The sequence below is a fragment of the Chiloscyllium plagiosum genome, unplaced genomic scaffold (assembly GCF_037043375.1).
Source record: "Chiloscyllium plagiosum isolate Xiang-an unplaced genomic scaffold, Cpla_swu_hap1 HiC_scaffold_14, whole genome shotgun sequence".
In the NCBI taxonomy this organism is placed as follows: Eukaryota; Metazoa; Chordata; class Chondrichthyes; order Orectolobiformes; family Hemiscylliidae; genus Chiloscyllium; species Chiloscyllium plagiosum.
The window spans coordinates 38,766,719-38,778,911 of NW_028270152.1; the positions used below are offsets into that span (position 1 = coordinate 38,766,719).

Sequence of the window (12,193 nt, forward strand, 5' to 3'; positions counted from 1 at the left end):
GTCAGGAACAATTCTAATAACAGCACTGGTAGACACTAGTAATAGAGATAATTACTGTACAGGCAAACATTCACACACTTTCATATTTAATTCAGGTTAGTTGTAGTAATGAGGTGCAGTAATCTTGAAAATATAGAACTTCAATTGGATAAATGAAGATTCAAATTCTGTGAAGCTAAGAACAATATCAAACTGAGTTAAAGTCACTACAACAAAATATCATTCTGTTGTTCAGTTTTGGATATCTCCCAGATCACAAGACTGAATTTATTAAAAAGCATCTAATAGTCTTAGGTTCATTTATTTTTTTAAAAAAGCACCAGTACAAAAAGACAAAACAGTAGAACATTTTCTCAGTCAGCTTAACTTATAGCTTGTACAAAATAAAGAATACATCAGATATTTTGGAAACGTTTATAAAAAGCAGTCAAAATAACCAAAATAACATTACAATTACATCACAACCTGCAAAACCTAAGTGTGAACACAGATAGTAAATAGTGATGAGCAGACTGTAGGAAACTAATAAGGGAAACCAAATGCTTATAGATTTATGGAAATAGTGATAGAGGCATGTTCATATTTCATACAATATTTGAGATGACTATTTTGGCACTACAGAAATCTTCACTGCATTCTTATGTCAGCAACCTGAACACAAGCACAGTAGTGAACCCAACCCTCAGAATGTAAAATTAATGAACGTGATAAAATGAATTCTAATTCCTATTAATTTATCTACCAGATTCATATCAAACCCTTTGCTAGGGGGCTTTAGTTTTTAAAACTGCATTCTCTAAAAACACATTTGCATAACTGTCAAACAATTGGCTTAATAAGCATAACACTACAATATCTCAAGGAGTTTACCTGGCAGGGAAGGAAAGTATCAGGTTTGATCCCCAGTTTGCACTAAGTTGCTAAGTGCCAGCAGTAGTGGGGCAGGGAAAAATAAAAGAACCAGCTACTGCTCCTGATCTTGACCTGGTCACCACCTACTGGATTAGCATGTCTAGGCACGGTGAAGATCAGAGTCAGCTGGGATATCCCACACTGAAATAATCTTCCAATATGACAACATACTATCAAGACAGGAACAGATAAAGGACTGTGAGTTTGCACAAAATTAACACCAATAAATTTTAGAAGAAACACAAAATTCCATTAGTTATAACAATGATTCTCAAACCAAGTTGTAATTCTTTTTAAAAAAATTAAAATCAAATTTAAAAATTGATTATTCAGATGACATCATGCCAAAATTGACTGTCACCACATCAATAATTTACAATATTGACTATGGCTGTGAATGTTGGATAGATCATACTTGTGTGAAATTCATTTGTCAATAACACTGAAATTACAAAATGCATCTTTACTGAAAAAAGAACCAGTAAGTGAGCATACCAACCGGTTATATTCCTGTCTGTGGCATGCAACACTCAATATGCAGCACCCAATAATGTCACTCAAGCTGCCAGTGCTACCCACAGATACATGGAATGAGGCACTCTTGTCTCAAGTTGGGGAGCCCATTTTATAATGCCCAGAGTGAGTAATGTGAATAAATTATATGGAAAATTAGATTGTAAACTAATATAACAAAATGGTCGAATGCGTGAAAGCAATGCTCAAAGCACTACCCCCCTGTTTAACTTCATTTTGGGAATTACAACATTATTGTTTAAAAACTATTTACAGCTATTTGACTTTAAATTATTCAACAATTATTCACTAAAAACTACACTTCATTCTTTTCTTATCTGCAACAGACTTTCTGAAAATGCAGAATTATTTTGTTGTTCAAAAAGGTTGCTTAAGTTAGTTTAAATGCTTCTACCAGAATTTATATATGAGAGCCCAAAACATTAATGGATGTCAGTTGCATTTTTAAAAGAAATATTATTCCAACCAGATTCATTATACAATTATTCCCTCCCTAATGGGCGCAGCAGTGCAATTATCTGTAATATGTCATTGGTAAATATCCACATACCCAATGTGAGTCGAAATCTAATAGTTAATTCTGGTCTGTGCCACACAGAAACATTCAGACAAATCATAAGGTTTTACAAATAATTTCAGCAATAATATTCTATGCTAAGTCATAATTCTTTTTATCTCAAGAAATGGGTGAAAATATTGGTAAATTAAATCAGTTGATCATCCATTTTGCCATTGATCAGAAAGATTGATATTAATTTTTAAGATGCACAAATGGTCCGAATCAGTACACAAAATTAAATATTACATTAAACAGTTAAGAGCATCAAATTAGTGTCAGAAATATGATATAACTGTAATTAAATATTGATCTCAATCAGGTTGACTGGCTCTTGTGTTAAAACAATACTATTTACTCAATGTTGCCACACAGCGTTCAAATACATAACGCATTCATCTGTTTGAATGTATTGATGTTCACAGTGTTGTTAAAACAGTCACTATTGTAGAGCTTGTTAATCAATATACAGCTGAGAAGGTAAAGTGGCAATGCATACCCTATGATTTAGAATATTATAGGGTTACTGCAGCATTTATGTGTCTGTCTGCTTCCACCTTACACAGTCCAGAAACTGATGATTTTGTTGTGAGAACTGGTGGCTCGTCTTCACCTGGGGATGAAAAATCACATGACATGTTAAAATTAAGTGGTGCACTGTAAGAAATTAGATCATCAAAACTGAACTCAAACTAAGATTTTGGCACATTCCAATCAAGGACTCAGATGTGGAATGCACTGCTTGAAATTGTGGCGAAGGCAGATTCAATTCTCACTTTGGGAATTGGACATCATCTAAAGCTATGGTAGCTGCATGGAAACACCATCATTGAGGCGTTCCCCTTCAAGCCACACACTATCTTGACTTGAAACAATATCACCATTCCTTCTTTGTCACTGCTTCAAAATCCTAAAACTGTCTTCCTAATAGCAGTTTGGGCATTCTGACACTCCAAGGTACAAGACGAGAACTCATGTCCTCTTTCTCCAGGTCAATTAGAGATGGGCAAAAATTGTTGGCCAAGCCAGCAATGTCCACATCCCATGAACAAATATAAAAGAAGTTGCAGGTTTACAGAGAACAGACAGATGAGTGGAATTAGCTGAGTCGCTCCTGTGAGAATGCAGTAATTCCTCAACCCTCTCAAAAAAAATCAGAATATTAATTTCTGCACTTAAAAATAAATTAGAAGTAACTTTCTAGTATGTCTCCTAATATAGTAAGTCACCGTGGAAGTAAATGAACCAGTATCATAAGAGAGAAAGCAGGGGTTTGAATCATATGGGAAGTTTCTATGAGAGCTGGCACAGGGTTGAAACACTGACTGTACAGTTATATGAAATCAAACAACAATTGCCATCTTTTCTGTCCCACGGATGAGTTTCAGCTCACTAATAATTTACTAGGGTGGATTTCCCCTGTCAGTTGTCTAGCAACAATACACGATTATGTAATGATACCTCTGAGAAGACATTATGTCATGTCATAACTACAACACATTGAAAATGGATAATTATGAAGAAAGAATTAGTCAGAGAACAGCAGGAAATTTGCTAATGTAATCCTGCTAAGGAATTGACCTGCACCACCACATTTTTCCCTTCCATACTAAAACTGTCTTCACTTAAAGCATTCATATCACTCTATTCTCTTCCTATTCATGTATTCATCCAGATGCTTCTTGAATGCTGCTATTGTATCTGCTTCCATCACCTTTTCTAGCAACATGTTCCAGGCACTCACCAAGTTTGTGTGAAAAACTTGCCTCACACATCTCTTTTAAACTTCCCTCCTCGCGCCTTGAACCTGTGTCCCCTAGTAATTGACCCCTTCATTGCAGGAAAAGGCCTCATACGTTACACTCTATCCATGCCATTCACAATCTTATAAACGTCTAATAGTTTACTCCTCAACCACCTTCATTCCAGTCTAGTTAATCTTTCTTCATAGCTAAAATCCCCCATACCAGGCAACGTCCAGGTTACCTTTTCTGTATCCTCTCCAAAACATCCACATCCATCTGGTAGTGTGGTGACCAGAACTGTACATAATAGTCCAAGTGTGGCCTAATTGAAGTTTTATAAAGCTGCAAAATAACTTGCTTATCATTATACTCAATGCTCCTTCCAATGAAGGCAAGCAAGCCATAAGTCTTTCTTACTACTTATCTACCTGCACTACTGCCTTCAGTGATCTGTGGACCTGCACACTCTGATCTCTCTGCATATCAACACTCCTAAGGGTTCTGTCATTCACTGTATAATTTCCACCTGCACTTGACCTTCCTAAATGCATCACCTCACATTTGTCAGGATTAAACTCCATCTGCCATTTTTCTGCCCATGCCTCCAACGATCTGTATCTTGCTGTATCCTCTGACAATCCTCCACACTATCCACAACTCCACCAATCCTTGTATCATCTGCAAACTTTTGAATTAGACCAGCTATGTTTTCCTCCAAATCATTGATGTAGATCATGAACAGCAGGGGTCTCAGCACTGATCCATGTGGAACACAACTAGTCACAACCCTCCTTTCCAAAAAGTATCCTTGCAATGTCACCCTCTGTCTCCCATGACTAAGACAGTTCTATATCCATCTTGCCAGCTCACCCCGATACCATGTGACTTCACCTTTTGTATCAGTCTGTCATGAGGGACCTTATCAAAGGATTTACTGAGGTCCATGTAGACAACATAAACCACTTTTTCCTCATCAATTGTCTTCGCCACCTCCTCAAAAAACTCAATCAAGTTAGTGAGGCATTACTTCCCCCACACAAAACCATGTTATCGCTAATAAGTTCATTTGCTTCTAAATGCATATAGATCTTATTCCTGAGAATCTTTTCCAATAATTTCTCTACCACTGACGTGAGACTCACAGGCCTGTAATTTCCAAGATTATTCCTGCTACCCTTCTTAATCAATGGGACAATATTGGCTATTCTCCAGTCCTCTAGGACCTCATCTGTGGCCAAGGAGGATATAAAGATGTCTGTCAAAGCTCCAACTTGTTCTCTTGCCTCCCTCGATATTCTGGAATAGATCCCATCAAGGCCTAGGGGCTTTTCTACCTTAATACTTTTTAAGACTGACAATACCTCTTCCTTTTAAATAGCAACTTGGCTTAGAGATTCAACACTCCCTTTCCTGAGGTCATCCTCCACCACTTCCGTCTATGCGGTGAATAACAACACAAAGTATTTGTTTAGGACCTCACCTACCTCTTCTGTCTCCATGCAGATTCCCTCCTTTGTCCTTAAGTGGTCAACCCTTTCCCTGGTTACCCTCTTGCTTTTTATATATGTATAAAAAACCTTGGGATTCTCCTTAATCCTGTTTATTAATGACTTTTCATGACTTTTTACACCTAATGCCTTGTTTAGGTTCTTCCTTATTTTCCTTATATACTTCAATGGCTTTGTCAGTTCCCATCCTCCTAGACCAAATATATACTTCCTTTGTCTTTCTGACTAAGGTCATAACATCCTTGGTCATTCAAGGTTCATGTAACTTGCCATACCTATCCTTCTTTCTTGCAGGAACGTGCCACTCCTGAACTCTTATCAACTGCTGTTTGCAATACTCCCACATGCCTGATGTAGATTTACCTTCAATCAGCCACTTCTAGTCAAAATTCTCCAGATCCTGCCTAATATTGCTGTATTCGCTTTCCCCACAATTTAACACCTTCACCAAAGAACTGCTGTTATCCCTATTCATGAGTAACTTAAAACTCACTTAAAACTTAAAATTCTGGTCACTACTCCTGAAATGTTCCTCCACTGAAACTTCACTCACCCGGCAGGACTCATTACTCAAAACCAAGTCCAGTACAATGCCCTCCCTGGTTGGACTGTTTACATACTATGCCAAGAATTCCACCTGAATGGTCCTTACAAAGTCTGCCCCATCCAAGCCCTTAGTACATAGTGAGTCCAAGTTAATATAGGGGAAATTAAAATCACCCACCACAACCCTGCTGTAATTAAATCGTTTCAAAATCTGTCTACATTTCATTTCCTTTGGTTGATAGAGAAGAAAATAAGATTCTGAAGTAATAATGTTTAGAAGTCACTAACTGATACTACAATTACACAGCTAATGGCAATTCAAAAATGTTGACTACAGAACTTTTAAACTAAGACTGACTCTTAAAGCACCCGCAGTTCTGATAACTTATATGAAGTAATCATCTGATACAGAATGTGTAAGTGAACTTTGCTGACTGAGGGCAAACCAGCACATACTAATCCCAAGCTTGAAGAAGTATAATCATGGATATGCATTGCAAGAGCTCATCAGTCCTCCAGAAGACTATCATTATAAATCATCCTCTTAGCTAAAATGTATTTGGGCAATAAAATAATAAAAGTAAGGTAAGCAGTAGCACAATGAAAAAGGAACTTTTTTCTTGAGGAAACCAGTTAATCAACTGTTGATAAGATCTAGGTTATTTATCAGTTTATTTATACTGAGTTTTCTAAAAATAAATGTTGGTATAATAATGTAAAGGAGAGACATGCATTGTCACATTGTAACAACAATTTGCAGGTAAAAAGTATCCTTAATGTAGTAAAGCATCTGAGGTACTCAACAAACACGTCCTCAATAATAACACCTTTAACATCAATCCACAGGAGGAGATATCAGGCACATGACCAAAAGTGTGCTCACCGAGGCTAATTCAACAAGCACCTTGAGAGAGTAGAAATAGTGGACAGGTTTAGGGAGGGAATTCCAGCAGTTAGGGTTCTGAGGAACGATCGCTCAACCCGAAACGTTAACTCTGATTTCTCTGCACAGATACTACTAGATCTGCTGAACTTTTCCAGCAATTTCGGTTTTTGTTTCTGACTTCCAGCATTTGCATTGCTTTTGGTTTTTATTCCAGAATTTGATTAGATTCGATTAGATTACTTACAGTGTGGAAACAGGCCCTTCGGCCCAACAAGTCCACACCGACCCGCCGAAGCGTAACCCACCCATTCCCCTACATTTACCCCTTTATCTAAGACTACGGGCAATTTAGCATGGCCAATTCACCTGATCTGCACATCTTTTGGACTCTTGGAGGAAACCGGAGCACCCGGAGTAAACCCACGCAGACACGGGGAGAATGTGCAAACTCCACATAGTCAGGAATTGAACCCGGGTCTCTGGCGCTGTGAGGCAGCAGTGCTAACCACTGTGTCACCGTGCCGCCCCAGGACTTGGCAACAGAAGGTACTGCCACCAGTAGATTAGATTAGATTAGATTCCCTACAGTGTGGAAACAGGCCCTTCAGCCCAATCAGTTCACACCGACCCATTTCCCTCTGACTAATGCACCTAACACTAAGGCCAATTCACCTGACTTGCACATCTTTGGAATGTGGGTGGAAACTGGAACACCTGGAGGAAACCCAGGCAGACACGGGGAGAATGTGCAAACTCCACACAGACAGTCGCCCAAGGCTGGAATCGAACCTGGGACCCTGGTGTTGTGAGGCAGCAGTGCTAACCACTGAGCCACCGTACTGCCCTAAAAGTGGAATTACTAAAATCGGAAATTTGGAAGAGGCTAGAATAGAGCATGATAGCTATTTCACAGACTTGCATGGAGAAAGGAGGTTACAGAAATAGGGAGGGGCAAGGCCATGGAGGGATTTGAAAATAAGGATGAGGATTTCATAATCGAAGTATTGTCAAACCATAAGGCAATATATGTCAGTGAGCAGAGGGATGATGGATGAATGGGACAGGATTTACCACAAGTTAAAATACCACAAACAAGGTTGAGCAAATTTACAGAAAGTAGAGGATGGGTGACTGGCCACGAGAAGGAACAAAATGCACAGATAAGGTTTTCAGCAGGAGGGTGAGCTAAAGTTGAATTTGAGTTCGGCTATGGTTAGCACTGCTGCCTCACAGCGCGAGGGACCCAGGTTCGATTCTACCCATGGAGCCTGTCTGCTGGAGGTTGTACATTCTTCCTGTTTGTGTGTGGGTTTCCTCCGGGTGCTCTGGTTTCCTCCCACAGTCTAAAGATGTGCAGTTTAAGTGAATTGGCCATGCTAAATTGCCCATAGTGTCCATGGATGCAGAGGTTAGGTGGATAGCCATGTCAAATGCAGTGTTACAGCGATAGGGTAGGATGGTGGGTATGGGTGGGATGCCCTTCAGAGAGTCAGTACGGATTCAACAGGCCGAATGGCCTGCTTTCATAATGTAGGGATTCTATGAATGTTACAGTGAAAGAAAAGCTATTAAATAGCAAGTTGTAATGTCAACCAAATTTTTAAAATTCACTCTTGGGGCATTTATTGCCCACCTCCAGTTGCCCTTGAGAAGGTGGTGATCAGCTGCCTTCCACATGCTGTAGGTTAATCAACAATTGCCTTAGGGAGGGAGTTCCACAAATTTGACCCAGTAACAGTGAAGGGACATATTTCTGAGTCAGGATGGAGAGTGGCTTGGAGGGGAACTTGCAGGTGGTGGTGTTCCCATATATTATGCTGCTCTTGTCCTTCTAGATGGATGTGGTTGTGGGTTTGGTAAGTGCTGCCTAAGGATCTTTGGTGAATTTCTGATGTGATCTTGTACATGGTACACACTGCTGCCACCAAACATAAAGTATTTGAAGGTTTGATCAATCAGAGTTCCAAATTCCAAATCATAATTCACCTCATCATCACCCAGAACACTACTTAAATATAGTTTAAGTGATTATTTAAATACAGTATTGCTGTACTATATGTTTACAAAACAAACATTTGGTCCAAACAGATCAACAACTTCATTAGTTATGGAAGATGAATAGAACACACGTCATAAACAAATCATTCTCTAATAATCATGTAAAACGTTCGTGGAAGAAGAAAGAAGAAGAAATAACACCATTTCCCATGGCATTAACCAGATTAAACAATTGCTTATTTAAAATTATAAGATGATAAATATTGAAGTGTTTAAGAGGATGGCACCCCAAATGGATGTTCGACAAATTCCCATTGGAGAGGGTAGAAATTCAAGGATAACTTATACTAAGGCATTAATTAACAGAATCAAGGATTTAGGGATAGGATTTCACTTTTAAATTTGTAATTTAATCTAATGAAAAGTTTAATTTAAAAGGGGGGGGGTGATTAATAATGAATGATATCAAATTGATTAGTCTTAAGGACATTTTTAAAGACTAATTTTGACACTACTACTTTTCATTTTTATTTCTCTATTTATATATTGCACCAAAAAAAAGCAATAGAGTCATAGAGATGTACAGCATGGATACAAATATTATGGTCCAATTCGTCCATGCCGACCAGATATCCCTACCCAAACTAGTCCCACCTCCCAGCACCCAGCCCATATTCCTCCAAACCCTTCCTATTCATATACCCATCTGAATTTTGAGAAGATTTGTAGCTCAGGTTGAGGTTCTGGATGTAGGCTTGCTCGTTGAGCTGAAAGGTTCATTTTCAGACGTTTCGTCACCCTACTAGGTAACATCTTCAGTAAGCCTCCAGAAGAAGCACTGCTGATGATTCCTGCTTTCTGTTGATATGTCTGGGTTTCTTTGGGTTGGTGATGTTGTTTCCTGTGGTGATGTCTTTTCCTGTTCTTTTTCTCAAGGGATGGTAGATGGGGTCTAACTCGATGTGTTTGTTGATAGAGTTCCAGTTAGAATGCCATGCTTCTAGGAATTTTCGTGCATGTCTCTGATTGGCTTGTCCTTGGATGGATGTGTTGTCCCAGTCAAAATGGTGTCTTTTCTTATCTATATGTAAGGATACTAGTGAGAGAGGGTCATGTCATTTTGTGGCTAGTTGATGTTCATGTATCCTGGTAGCTAGTTTTCTGCTGGGTCTGGATATACCCATCCAGATGCCTTTTAAAATGTTGCAATTGTACCACTTCCTCTACTGGCTCATTCCATACACTTACCACCTTCTCACCCTATGTCAATGCCCTCTAGCTCTGGACTCCCCCACCCCAGGGAAAAGACTTTGTCTATTTGTCCTATCCATGCCCTTCACATTTTATAAACCTCTACAAGGTCACACCTCAGCCTCTGACACTCCAGGGAAAACAGTTTCAGCCTGTTCAGCCTCTCCCTATAGCTCAAATTCACCAACCCTGGCAAATCTTTTCCGAACCCTTTCAAGTTTCACAACATCCTTCTGGTAGGAAGGAGACCAGATTGCACGCAATAATCCAAAAGTGGCCTAACCAATGTCCTGTACAGCCGCAACATGACCTCCCAACTCCTGTACTCAATACTCTGACCAATAAAGGAAAGCATACCAAACGTCTTCTTCACTATCCTATCTACCTGTGACTCCACTTTCAAGGAGCTATGAACCTGCACTCCAAGGTCTCTTTGTTCAGCAACATTCTCTAGGACCTTACCATTAAGTGTATAAGTCCTGCTAAGATTTGCTTTCCCAAAATGCAGCACCTCGCATTTATCCGAATTAAACTCCACCTGCCATTCTTCAGCTAATTGGCCCATCTGGTCAAGATCCTGTTGCAATCTGAGGTAACTTTCTTCACTGTCCACTACACCTCCAATTTTGGTGTCATCTGTAAACTTACTTACGGTACCTCTTATGCTCACATCCAAATCATTTATATAAATGATGAAAAGTAGTGGACCCAGCACCGAGCCTTGTGGCACTCCACTAGTCACAGGCCTCCAGTCTGAAAAACAACCCTCCACCACCACCCTCTGTCTTCTACCTTTGAGCCAGTTCTGTATCCAAATGGCTAGTTCTCCCTGTATTCCATGAGATCTAACCTTGCTAACCAGTCTCCCATGGGGAATCCTGTCTATACTGAAATCCATATTGATCACGTTTACCACTCTGCCCTCGTCAATCCACTTTGTTACTTCTTCAAAATCTCAATCAAGTTTGTGAGACATGATTTCCCCACGTATACTGCCATGTTGACTATCCCTAATCAGTCACTGCCTTTCCAAATACATCTACATGTACATCCTGTCCCTCAGGATTCAACAACTTGCCCACCACTGACGTCTATAGTTCCCTGGCTTGTCCTTACCACCTTCTTAAACAGTGGCACCACGTTAGCCAACCTCCAACCTCCAGTCTTCCGGTATCTCAGATATCTCAGCAAAAGGCCCAGCAATCACTTCCCTGGCTTCCCAGAGTTCTAGGGTACACCTAATCAGGCCTTGGGGATTTACCCACTTTTATGCATTTCAAGTAATCCAGCACTTCCTCCTCTGCAATATGGACATTTTTCAAGATGTCACTATCTATTTCCTAGAATGTAGAATTTCGCTAAATTCTATACCTTCCATGTCCTTTTCCACAGTAAGCACTGATGCAAAATTCTCCTTTAGTATCTCCCTGATCCCCTGCGGCTCCACACAAAGGCCACCTTGCTGATCTTTGAGGGGCCTTATTCTTTCCCTAGTTACCCTTTTGTCCTGAATGTACTTGTAAAAACCCTTTGGATTCTCCTTAACTCTATTTGCTAAAGCTATCTCATGTCCTCTTTTTGTCATCCTGATTTCCCTCTTAAGTATACTCCTACTGCCTTTATATACTTCTAAGGATTCACTCGATCTATCCTGTGTATACCAGACATAAGCTTCCTTCTTTTCTTAACCGAAGCCTCAATTTCTTCAGTCACCCATCAGTCCCTATCACCCTAATAGGAATATACTGTCTCTGGACTTTCGTCATCTCATTTCTGAAGGCTTCCCATTTTCCAGCCATCCCTTTACCTGCGAACATCTGCCCCCAATCAGATTTTGAAATGTCTTGCCTAATACCATCAAAATTAGCCTTCCTCCAATTTAGAACTTCAACTTTTAGGTCCAGTCTATTCTTTTCCATCACTATTTTAAAACTAATAGAATTATGGTCACTGGCTTCACCCCCCCACCCATCCCAATGACACCTCAATCATCTGCCCTGCCTTATTTCTCAAGAGAAGGTCAAGTTAAATTCCTCTCCATCTAAACTTAAATTCCTCTCCATCTAAACTATGGCAGTCCCGGTCTATGTTCAGAAAGTTAAAATCCCCTACCATGACCACCCTATTATTCTTACAGATACGCTGAGATCTCCTTACAAGTTTGTTTCTCAATTTCCTGCTGATTATTGGGGGTCTATAATACAATCCTAATAAGGTGATCATCCCTTTCTTATTTCTCAGTTCCACCCAAATACCT

At 39.7% G+C, this 12,193-nt stretch overlaps 1 protein-coding gene across 1 annotated transcript in view; it reads right to left on the reverse strand.

Moving 5' to 3' along the window:
* Positions 1 to 285: 285 nt before the first annotated feature.
* il17rd (interleukin 17 receptor D) overlaps positions 286 to 12,193 on the reverse strand; it is a 105,655-nt gene continuing 93,747 nt past the window's right edge. The window contains exon 12 of the mRNA XM_043708113.2: positions 286 to 2,615. Coding sequence (XP_043564048.1) covers positions 2,518 to 2,615 — 98 coding nt within the window. The 3' untranslated portion in view covers positions 286 to 2,517. The remainder of the gene's footprint in view (positions 2,616 to 12,193) is intronic.